The sequence below is a fragment of the Aegilops tauschii genome, chromosome 5, assembly GCF_002575655.3.
Source record: "Aegilops tauschii subsp. strangulata cultivar AL8/78 chromosome 5, Aet v6.0, whole genome shotgun sequence".
Classification (NCBI taxonomy): Eukaryota; Viridiplantae; Streptophyta; class Magnoliopsida; order Poales; family Poaceae; genus Aegilops; species Aegilops tauschii.
Window position 1 is genome coordinate 478897586 of NC_053039.3, and position 12292 is coordinate 478909877.

Genomic DNA, 12292 nt, shown 5'->3' on the forward strand with positions numbered 1-12292 from the left:
GGTACGAGTAAAGAGACTTGCCGGTAACGAGATTGAACAAGGTATTGGGATACCGACGATCGAATCTCGGGCAAGTAACATACCGATTGACAAAGGGAATTGTATACGGGATTGATTGAATCCTCGACATCGTGGTTCATCCGATGAGATCATCGTGGAACATGTGGGAGCCAACATGGGTATCCAGATCCAGCTGTTGGTTATTGACCGGAGAGGCGTCTCGGTCATGTCTGCATGTCTCCCGAACCCGTAGGATCTACACACTTAAGGTTCGGTGACGCTAGGGTTGTAGAGATATTAGTATGCGGAAACCCGAAAGTTGTTCGGAGTCCCGGATGAGATCCCGGACGTCACGAGGAGTTCCGGAATGGTCCGGAGGTGAAGAATTATATATAGGAAGTCCAGTTTTGGCCACCGGGAAAGTTTCGGGGGTTATCGGTATTGTACCGGAACCACCGGAAGGGTCCCGGGGGTCCACCGGGTGGGGCCACCTATCCCGGAGGGCCCCATGGGCTGAAGTGGGAAGGGAACCAGCCCTTAGTGGGCTGGGGCGCCCCCCCTTGGGCCTCCCCCTGCGCCTAGGGTTGGAAACCCTGGGGGTGGGGGGCGCCCCACTTGGCTTGGGGGGGAAGCCACCCCCCTTTCCCCTTGGCCGCTGCCCCCCTTGTAGATGGGATCCAGGGCCGGCGCCCCCCTCCCAGGTGGCCTATATATAGTGGGGGGAGGAAGGGCAGCAGCACCACAGCCCCTGGCGCCTCCCTCTCCCCCTGCAACACCTCTCCCTCCCGCTTGTGCTTGGCGAAGCCCTGCCGAGATCCCGCTACTTCCACCACCACGCCGTCGTGCTGCTGGATCTCCATCAACCTCTCCTTCCCCCTTGCTGGATCAAGAAGGAGGAGACGTCGCTGCTCCGTACGTGTGTTGAACGCGGAGGTGCCGTCCGTTTGGCACTCGGTCATCGGTGATTTGGATCACGGCGAGTACGACTCCATCAACCCCGTTCACTTGAACGCTTTCGCTCGCGATCTACAAGGCTATGTAGATGCACTCCTTTCCCCTCGTTGCTAGTATACTCCATAGATGGATCTTGGTGATGCGTAGGAAATTTTAAAATTCTGCTACGATCCCCAACAGTCTTGGAGCGTGACTCGAAGACACAGCGGTCCGAGCTTGCGAAGGCCCTCGAAAACGCACAACATGCCAAGGCCGAAGCCCAAAAGGCTCTCCAGGAAATTGAGGCGGTTAAGAAGATAGCGGCGGGTAAGGCATTCATTATGCAAAGCAAGCATGTGAAGGAAACTTTCTTTTTACTTACCCGAGTTCGGAGCTCTCCAGGATCGTTCGCAGATCTACCCTGCAGTGTGTCGGATGCCGCAGAGTTCTACCGGGCTGAGGAGGGGAGCTCGATGGAGAAGTTGTTCTAGTCTCAGTATACTGGGACCGAACACCCAATGCCCTTGAGCGACCAGCTGAAGCAGCTGGTCGAGCTCCACAAGGCGGCCGAACAGGCCATGATGGGTCTTATAGTCCGGATGTGGCCTGGCGAGCCCCTGCCTGATAGCTACTTCGGCCTGGTGAGGCGGCTTGTGAATGCCTGCCCACGGCTTGAAGTCATAAAGCGATCCGTCTGCATCGAGGGTGCGCGCAGGGCTTTTGCCCGGGCGAAGGTGCACTGGGCGAAGCTGGACGCTGAAAAGCTGGTGAAGGAGGGGCCGCCGGAAGGCAAGGAGCATCGCCACCCCGAAAAGTATTATGACAGTGTCCTGAAGGGTGCTCACCTTGTGGCAGAGGAATGTGCTAAGGATGTAATATTTGAATAAATGTACTCATGTGATCCTGTAATGTGAAACGAGTTCATTTGCGCTATGCAACGCTTGTGAATTTAAAACATTACCTTCTGTGCGGCCGTTTATAAAATCTGAGAGTTGGCCAGTCGTCGGCTTCTGCCCCCATGTAACTAGTACTGTGGTGTTCGGGCTAAATCTGAGCACTCTTTATCCCAATTTTGGGTCCTTCGAGGGAGGTGTTCAGCACAACGAACCAGGCAATCGGACTATAAGGCTTTATCACTCTCACTTAGCCATAGAAGTCTACAATTTTAAATTTTGGCGAAGCCCCTAGTATTCGGAAGGCCGAATTTGGGGCGCTATATACGCCTAAGTCCGGCAAGGCCGATTTCTCGCCCGAAGCGGAAAAAGTCTTTAAGGACTTGAGACCTCTCGAACAGCGACCAGCTCTCGCCGCATCATGACAGTCAGTTTTCGGCTTTCTCTACTGAGGTGCTCGTCCGGAAGAACCGGGACACAATCACAGTAGTTCTCCCAGCGCTACCTTAGCCGATATAGCGGAACGTAAGGTACCAAAACATGGGAGCCGGGCAAACCCAACTATTGACCCAAGACATGATTCGGAGCTGATGCATATAGTGTTATAAGTTCGGGGTGCCGCATCGTCGAAAGTGTTCGGATTTCTCACGCCGTATTGATGGGGTGTAGTGAAGCCCTTGGCGTACTGGTCGTACCAGAATGTACGGGTGCAATTTGTCGTAAATAGACAGACAAGAAAAAAGGAAGGGTAATGCAATAATAGACTAATGCTATGCATTGTTATTTAAATAATACGTCGAAGCGTACTGATACAAGTAGTGCAATAAGCAAAAAATAAGACTATTTGACATGTTCTATCCAAGGGCAAGCTGCGTATGGGTATTTAAAACAGTTATTTCGATCGTTATCAGAGACCACCTGGGGATTCCCTTGTACGTCCTAGCTTCTTGCCTCCTTGGTATTTCCTTCCCGTAATGCGTCCAGCAATCGGACTGCCGAAAAGGGCTTCCAGAGAGTAAAGTCCTGAAAGAGAGAAAATGATAAAGGTATACAGCCCCTGGGGCGGTTGAGCCGCATTGTGGGACGTGTCCTGGCCGTGCCCCCGCCTGTGTCCATGGTATTTTTAGTGCGTAATTATGTACGCGCGACACAGGTTTCAACGCTTGACCGGGACTAGGACAGAGGCCGAATTGCTGGGCGAGCTCTGAACGTGCCAGGCGATCCTGTTGCAGGTTACTCCAGACTCGCTTGAAGGTGTCTGGGGGCTTTATCGCTGAATTGGCGGTTTGCCTTGCTGCTTTGTGCCTCTGCTGCGAGGGCCGCAGTGTGCTCCTCCGTGCGGAGCGAGCGTTCTGTGTTTCCATTGACTGTTATAACCCCACGAGGTCCTGACATTTTGAGCTTGAGGTATGCATAATGCGGTACCGCATTGAATCTGGCAAATGCGGTTCGTCCGAGCAGTGCGTGATAGCCACTGCGGAATGGGAAGATATCGAAGATTAACTCCTCGCTTCGGAAGTTGTCCGGAGATTCGAAGACCACTTCCAGTGTGATTGAGCCCGTGCAGCGGGCCTCTACACCTGGGATGACACCTTTAAAGGTGGTTTTAGTGGGTTTGATCCTCGAGGGGTCTATACCCATTTTGCGCACTGTATCCTGATAAAGCAGGTTCAGGCTGCTGCCGCCGTCCATAAGGACTCGGGTGAGGTGAAATCCGTCAATGATGGGATCAAGGACCAATGCGGCAGAACCGCCATGACGGATACTAGTGGGTGGTCCCTACGATCGAAAGTGATCGGACAAGAAGACCATGGGTTAAACTTTGGGGCGACTGGCTCCATCGCGTAGACGTCCCTTAGTGCACGCTTCCGTTCCCTCTTGGGAATATGGGTTGCGTATATCATGTTCACCGTTTTCACTTGGGGAGGAAATTTCTTCTGTCCTCCTGTGCTCGGCGGCCGGGACTCCTCCTCATCGTCGCTATGCAGCCCCTTTTCCTTGTTTTCGATATTCAACTTGCCGGCCTGCTTGAACACCCAACATTCTCTGTTGGTGTGATTGGCTGGCTTATCGGGGGTGCCGTGAATTTGACACGAGCGATCGAGTATGCGGTCCAAACAGGACGGGCCCGGGTTGCTTCTTTTGAACGGCTTCTTCCGCTGACCGGATTTAGAGCCACTGAATCCGGCATTGACTGCCGTGTCTTCGGCGTTGTCACCGTTGTTGCGGCGCTTGTGTCTGTTGCGACGTGGTCTGCCGTTACTATCTTTGGCATCTGAATTGCCATGACCTCTTGATGTGTTGTTGCTGCGAGCCAGCCAGCTATCCTCGCCCGCGCAAAAGCGGGTCATGAGTGTCGTGAGGGCTGCCATAGACTTTGGCTTCTCCTGGCCGAGGTGCCGGGCGAGCCACTCATCACGGATGTTATGCTTAAATGCCGCTAAGGCCTCTGCATCCGGACAGTCGACAATTTGTTTTTTCTTAGTTAGGAACCGGGTCCAGAATTTCCTGGCCGATTCCCCTGGCTGCTGAGTTATATGGCTCAAGTCATCAGCATCCGGTGGTCGCACATAAGTGCCCTGGAAGTTGTCAAGGAATGCATCTTCCAAATCCTCCCAACTGCCAATGGAGTCTGCTGGCAAGCTATTCAGCCAATGCCGAGCTGGTCCTTTGAGTTTTAGTGGGAGGTACTTGATGGCATGTAGATCATCACTGCGAGCCATGTGGATGTGGAGGAGGAAATCCTCAATCCATACCGCGGGATCTGTTGTACCATCATATATTCAATGTTTACGGGTTTAAAACCCTCTGGGAATTCATGATCCATTACTTCATCAGTGAAGCATAGGGGGGGTGCGGCGCCTCTGTGCCGGGCTATATCCCGAGCAGTTCATACGAGTCTTGTCTGTTGTATTCGGCCTGGCTGGATTTGCTTTTAGTGTATCCGGCATGACGGTCGTCGTCCCGCGTTGGGGCGCGCCCCCGTGATTCGTAGATCGATCTTGCATGTTTTGCTTTGTTTTCCAATACGTCTCGCAGGTCCCGCGTGTTGCCCCGGGCCTTGGTGTTTTTGTTTGAATGGCGGCGGGGTGCGGGCTGGACTTCGGGCTGATATGCCTCTCTGTCTCGGCCACGAGGTGGCCGATCAGCCGCATCATACGCTGGTGATGTAGGTTTCAATGCTTCCTCCTCGAGTTGGGGTAGCAACCTGCGCTTTGGGTAACTCTTGGTTAGGCGCTCGAGTTCGTATTCCTCGGCTGCCAGGACTTCAGTCCATCTATCCGCTAGCAGATCTTGATCAGCTCGAAGCTGTTGTTGCTTTTTCTTCAGGCTGTTTGTTGTGGCTATAAGCCGGCGCTTGAAGTGCTCCTGCTCGACGGGATCCTCAGGCACGATAAATTCTTCGTCGCCGAGGCTCACTTCGTCTTCGGAGAGTGGCATGTAATTGTCATCCTCCGATTCTCCGTCTGCTGCCTGTTCCGGAGGGCTAGCTTGTTCATCCTCCCGCTCGAGGTCTGGCTGGAGGGGATTATTGTCGTCTTCGGCACTATCCAGAGCGTTATTGTCTCTTGTGCCGGTATCGCTACTTTTGCTATGGCGGGACTTAGAGCGGCGCCGCTGACGTCGGTGCTTGGATTGCTTCTTGAAGGGATTATCCTCCGTTGTCTTATCGCCATCGCCTTCTTTGGGGGTGTCCACCATGTATATATCATATGATGAGGTGGCAGTCCAGCGCCCTGTGGGCGGTGGTTCTTGTTCGTCTCCTGCATCGGCGTCCATACCGTCGATGTCTTCGGAGCCGAAGTCGAGCATGTCGGTTAAATCGTCAATAGTGGCTACTAAGTGGGTGGTGGGTGGGGAGCGAATTTCTTCGTCGTCCGCATCCCATTCTAGCCGGACATAGTTCGGCCAAGGGTCTCCTGACAGGGAGAGAGACCTCAACGAGTTTAGCACGTCGCCAAAGGGCGAGTGCTGAAAGATATCCGCGGAGGTAAACTCCATGATCGGTGCCCAATCGGATTCGATAGGCACAAACGCGGGCGGCTCGGATCCCATGGCCGGGGACGAATCCAACGGTTCGGCAACACGGGTCTCGTAGGAGGTGAAGTCAGTATTCGGCTCTATCGCCACTGAGTGTGCGGCCTCCGTGGCGGGGTCCATCCACCCGTCCTCAGATGGCGCAATTTGTTCCGGATTGAGGGCCGGAGTAGCTGCAGGTGTGATCTCCCGAACACTGTCCGACGGCAGAGCTAAGTCATGCTCGTCGTGATTGTGCGGCGCACCTGACATGGGCTCGAATCCGTCGAAGATCAAGTCTCCGCGGATGTCGGCAGTATAGTTCGAGTTTCCAAACCTGACCTGATGGCCAGGGGCGTAGCTCTCGATCTGCTCCAGATGGCCAAGCGAGTTGGCCCGCAGTACAAAGCCGCCGAATACGAAGATCTGTCCGGGGAGGAAAACCTCACCCTGGAACGCATCGTTGCCGATGATCGAAGGAGCCATCAAGCCTTATGGTGACGACACAGTGGAACTCTCAGTGAAAGCACCAATGTCGGTGTCAAAACCGGCGGAACTCGGGTAGGGGGTCCCGATCTGTGTGTCTAAGGCGGATGGTAACAGGAGGCGGGGGACACGATGTTTACCCAGGTTCGGGCCCTCTCGATGGAGGTAATACCCTACTTCCTGCTTGATTGATCTTGATGATATGAGTATTACAAGAGTTGATCTACCACGAGATCGTAGAGGCTAAACCCTAGAAGCTAGCCTATGGTATGATTGTTGTTGTTCTACGGACTAAACCCTCCGGTTTATATAGACACCGGAGGGGGCTAGGTTACACAGAGTCGGTTACAAGGGAGGAGATCTACATATCCGTATTGCCAAGCTTGCCTTCCACGCCAAGGAGAGTCCCATCCGGACACGGGACGAAGTCTTCAATCTTGTATCTTCATAGTCCAACAGTCCGGCCAAAGGATATAGTCTGGCTGTCCGAGGACCCCCTAATCCAGGACTCCCTCACCCGGTATGCTCCTCTTGCCGCGTCCGGTCGGTGACCGCCGATGGCGGTGGAGGTTGTCTCCTCCCGCGTGGTTGCTGTCGCTGCCGCTCCTCGTTCCCGTCCGCTCCCTTTCGACCTCGTCGGTCTCGCTTCGTTGACCATGGTGAGGCGGCGGTGATGATGGCAAGACCGTGGTGGCGCATGTTGGTGGGCGGCATGAGTGGTGGAGCGCATCGGACCATTCGGGGATGTGGGTGATTGGTGGAGGGGAGAAATCCCTGCCGGCTTGTCGGCACCGAGCGGTGACGCCTGAGGCGCCACCGTTCCTTCCTGAAGGGCGTCGGGTATTCCCTTCCCCACTCCCCTCCGTGTACCAGGGGAAACCCTAGGACTTGTCCGGGCAGCAGCGTCGTCGTCGTCGTGTTTCTTTCTGAAGGTGTTGCTTGGTATGCGGAGGCTCGAGGTTCTAGGTGCGAGGAGGTAAATCTCTGGTGGGCGTAGCGGTTGCGGGTCATCATCGTTTTCGTCGATCCGACGTTGTCGACATTTTTTTCTCTCTTCTTTCTCTTTTGTTTCTTTTGGGCGTGCTTGTGTTGTTTGCCCCAGCCTTGGACTCTTTGTTGTATCAGGTGGTTGCTATATCTATATAGCGGGGCGAAAGCCTATTTTGTAATACTTACCGTGTGTCACTGAAATTTGTCATCCTTACATGCCTAGAATTGCCATCAAAAAACGTCAGGGCCGGAGTGCCGCACACCTAACGTGTGACACTCATCATTTGGGTATATATAAGCACGCGGGTAGCGTTCAGGCTTGTTATTCACCTTGTGTGCAGATCACGCTCTTTGCTCCTGGAGGAGAAGAAAGCACGATATACGTGGGAGCGCAGCCCAAAGTATGTATTTCGCTCTTGCTTCTTCTAGTATCGCATAACCTCCTTCTCTTATCACTCGCTCGCCGTTTTGTTTGTGTGTGTTGATGGCCGTGGTGTTCGTCGTACATATCAGCTGGTCGTCGAGGTGGTGATCGCTCGCCCTGCCGCAGGTTTCGCACGCATGGCGACGGCGGAGGCCGATGTTGGCGCCGCCGCGAGCGTGACGGCGCCGATGATGCTGCACGGGCGCGTGGCGATCGTCACGGGCGGCGCTGGAGGGATCGGCTCGGCCGTGTCGAGGCACCTGGCGTCCCTCGGCGCGCGCGTGGCCGTCGCCTACGTCGGGGACCCGGCGCCCGCGCGGGAGCTCGTGGCCGCCATCAACAACGCCGCGCACGCCGGCGACCATGGCCCGCGCGCCGTGGCGGTGGAGGCGGACGTGTCGGACGCGGCGCAGGTGCAGGCGCTGTTCGACGCGGCGGCGGCGGCGTTCGGCGGGGAGCTGCACGTGCTGGTCACGGCGGCGGCGGTGATGGACACCTCCTACCCGCCGCTGGCCGACACCAGCGAGGCGACCTACGACGCCGCCTTCGGCACCAACGCGCGGGGCACCTTCCTGTGCCTCCGCGAGGCGGCGCGCAGGCTGGCCCGCGACGGGCGCGGCCGGATCGTCACCTTCTCGTCGTCCGGGGTCGGGTCGCTGCGCCCGGGCTACGCGGCGTACGCGGCCAGCAAGGCGGCCGTGGAGACCATGACGAGGATCCTGGCGCGCGAGCTGCGGGGCACCGGGATCACCGCCAACGCCGTGGCCCCCGGGTCCACGGCCACGCCCATGTTCTACGGCGGCAAGACGGACGAGGAGGCCGAGCGGTACATCGCGGAGGCGCCGCTGGGGAGGCTGGGGATGCCCGAGGACATCGCGCCGCTCGTGGGCTTCCTCGCCAGCGACGCCGGCGGGTGGGTCAACGCCCAGGTCCTGCGCTGCAACGGCGGCACCATCTGACATGATCAGTGTTCGAGTGTTTCGTTGGCTTCGTAGCAGTGATCTTTTCTCTCTCGTTGTTTGGTGCGTTATCCGCGCTGTTGCGGTGGACTTTGTTGTGGAACTCTGGTTGCTGTCACGACTCACGAGTTAGGCATTCCTCTCTTCTAGTAGTAGTACTACGTATTGAGTGTGTGTGTGTGTTGGTCTCTGCGTCCTTTATTCACAAACACCGTTGGAAATAGGGGTGTGAATTTTGGTGGACTAGAGATATGATAACAATCCTCGTGTCCTTAAACGAGAAATTGGGATTTGAATTTTGATGGACTAGAAATGTACTAAAACTGAAACTGGTATAGGGGAGTCGTCCTCCCATTCCATACCACATGGGGGACACATATTAGTAGGTTCAAGATTGTAGGGAATTTATTTGACCATGTAGCGAGGGAGTTTGGCACCAGCCATCATGGGAAGACGCATACTTTAGGGGGAGGAGGGGACCTCATATGGTCTTTCGGATGGCGCGACTCGAGGCGCTTGCTAAAGAACACTCACGCTCGTCCATGACAAAGCGATAAGCCAATTTACATAGTGAAGATGCCAGTCTTCTTTTATTATGATGCATGTTTAGTATACTGTCATATGAAAAGATTGTAATCTTGGTGAAAATCATAAAAATGACTTGGACTCCGGATGATGATTTGTGGCTCTCGGCTGCCACACACCCCTATATAAACAATAGCAGCAGAAAACATATTAGGAAAATTAAAAAAATCTAAAATGTTGGGATATGAAACTTGGATGCCCGTTGTACACGCGTGTTCAGTTTCGTGGGGAATCAGTGCCCGTGGTAATGGCAATAAAAAAGATAAAAAATTCATATGTGTAGAAAAAAACTTAATGCAAGGTATGTTGGACGGTACTTTGTACGCCGCGGATACCATGGGCACCCATTTTCCACGAAAATGTACACGGGTGTACAACGGACACTCAGGTTTCATATTCCAGAATTTCAGAATTTGTAAAAAAAAAATCGTTGTTTTTTAATGCTATTTCATATAGGGGCGTGTGACACCCGAGTGCTGCATGCACTATCCCTTGGACTCCTTGCTTAGTAAATAATTTCCTGGTGGTAGAACCCTTGTTGGATCTTCGCAACCACACACTATGTAAATAATGAATTAATAATGCACCAAGAGCTATTGAATGAGTGTCCTTGTAAACATTACTACTAGTATGTCGATTGCTACACCTTTTTCTCTCTTTGGTGCATGCACAAACAATTTCTTTGTGTTAATACCACTTTTGTTGTTTTAATACATACTCCCTCCGTCCGGTGAAGAGTGTACATCTACCTTCAAAATTTATCCATAAAAAAGTGTACTACTATCTTCCCAATGCATTTTAAAGTAGGAAACAATATTTCTCTCTCATCACACGATAATCAAGACCAATAGCAATTTACACATGGTCTTCTTAATTTCTACATGCACTTAGCTCATTGGGGTTGGCTAATTAAAGAGGAGAAAGATGGTGGCTTGCACTTTTTCAATGCATTTTTTTACTTAACTCCATAATTTATCCTAAAATTTCTAGATATACACTCTTCACCGGACGGAGGAAGTATGTCATCAATGTTGACCCTACATGGAGGCATATACTTGACAATTTCTATTGGGAGGGTAATGGAAGGCCAAGGTCTACACGGAAGGGTGCTTTTTAATTAAGTTTCCGTCTCTCAAAAACTAAATGAATGAGCCATTATAATTATAATCACTATATTCAGGCAAACTACAACCTCTATTGCCAAGTAGAAATTGTAGGCTCGTCAACACCTCGCTCGCATTAATTGCGGTGTCGGAGGATATGTGGAGGTGTGTCTCTGTCGGATCTCATGAGATTCGATCGGTGCTGGTCTTTGATGGATCTATTTGGATCCAGTTTTTGTTTGTCTTCGTTTGTGTGGTTTCAGGTTTGATCTTTCCGATCTATAACTCTCTTCATCAGCGATGGTTGCTGCTTTGGTGTGGTCGTTTGAGGCCTTAGCACGACGACTTCCCGACTGTCTACTACAATAAGGTTTGCCCGGTTCCGGTGATGGAGGGGCGATGATGGCGGCGCGCCTTCGGCTTGCTCCAGTGCTTGTAGTCGTCGCTAGGTGGTCCATAGACCTGGTTGTAATTTTTATTACCTCTTGTGTTCTCTGTACTGCCATGATTGATGAATAGATTGGAAATTTCTCTCAAAAAAAAACCTCCCTCGCATTTGTCAATGCAGAGAATAAGTACATCATTACAAGTATAATGAGTTCATCCCCCCCCCCCAACCCCAATATTGATGCAACCAATATGACTTCTCTTAGCATTTTCGCCATGAGCCCTCGACGCAAAAAGACCGGTCGACTTGAATTCGAGAGCAATGGAGCCTTGGCGAAATAGTGATCCAGAACCCTCGGCCAATGCATGAACAAATTGCCGGCTTGCTCTGTGCCTCTTCTTCACCCTGGCAAATAATGTTCTCTTTGATCCAGCGTTTGGTGGATTGACGCATAATAGTCGGTGCAGGTGGGCGAACAAACCTTAACTGCTCTCCATTGTGTGTGGATCTTCTGGGAGAATTCAATGTAAAGTTTGCTGATATTTAAGTCAACATGTTTCGCTAGAGGGTGGTTTACATGGGCCTAGTGCAAACAACTTGAGTGCGAAGACGAACCACAGTTGTAAAGATGATATGCAATTCGAGGCTTCATTGAGGCCAGGGGGCATTGCCCCCCCCCCCCTATTTGTTTTACAAGCGTAGGTGATATAGGTTCTTATTTTGAATGATAAATGCTTGATCAGGTAGCCGTGCGCAAGAGGTTTTATTGATTTGACCGATGCTAAATGTATCATTCTTTTTCTAGACACCAAATAGGTGTGCTTACACTAAAAAGAATTAATGTTTATATATGTACATATTGCATTGTACATGTCTTTAGTGCTCCTCGTGTTGCTTCACTCTCCCGTGTTTTGCGGGAAGATACCATCCATGTTTGGGTCACAACTAATATGTGTCGTATGGAAAGATAGGAGTTTGCCTTTCGCGTGAGGCTTGAAATTTTCCTAAGACAATATAAATACATGTCGTTTACTTTGAAACTAAGCATCCAAATCATGGATAAGTTTCACCATTGTATTTCACGAGGCAGTGTCTTATGAACTTGACCCCTTTTGATATTTTTGGTGAAAAATTGACGTTATTTTGTGCTCCCTTAGTTTCTAAATATAAGTCTTTTTAGAGATTTCAATACGGACTACAGACGAATGTATATAGACATACTTTAGAGTGTAGATTTATTCATTTTGCTTCATATGTAGTCCATATTAAAATCCCTACAAACACTTATGTTTAGAAACGGGGGGTATTAGTTGTGGTGTGTTGATGATGCTATAACTCGACATAGCCGGTAGCATTCGCTAATTTGTGCGCTTCTACCTATGATCTCCCTCTCATTATTTATAGGAAAACAGACGTGTTGAATGTAGCACAATTTGTCATAGTCGGGAGTGGGCATTACGCCAAATGTTGCTTTTACACATCGGTTTAAAAATTTATAAACTAAGTTGGTGGAG

The 12292-nt window shown here is 51.7% G+C and overlaps 1 protein-coding gene across 2 annotated transcripts; it reads left to right on the forward strand.

Moving 5' to 3' along the window:
- Positions 1–7401: 7401 nt before the first annotated feature.
- On the forward strand, positions 7402–9015 carry LOC109755486 (NADPH-dependent aldehyde reductase-like protein, chloroplastic). 2 transcript variants are annotated; one of them, XM_045229180.2, is made up of 2 exons: positions 7402–7720; positions 7870–9015. In XM_045229180.2, exon 2 carries the CDS (start codon positions 7881–7883, stop codon positions 8700–8702), a length of 822 nt encoding a protein of 273 aa, XP_045085115.1. In that variant the 5' UTR covers positions 7402–7720; positions 7870–7880; the 3' UTR covers positions 8703–9015. The 2 variants fall into 2 exon arrangements, with proteins under 2 accessions (XP_045085115.1, XP_020169979.2); XM_020314390.4 differs by having other exon boundaries at positions 7403–7720; positions 7833–9015.
- The last annotated feature ends 3277 nt before the right edge of the window (positions 9016–12292 follow it).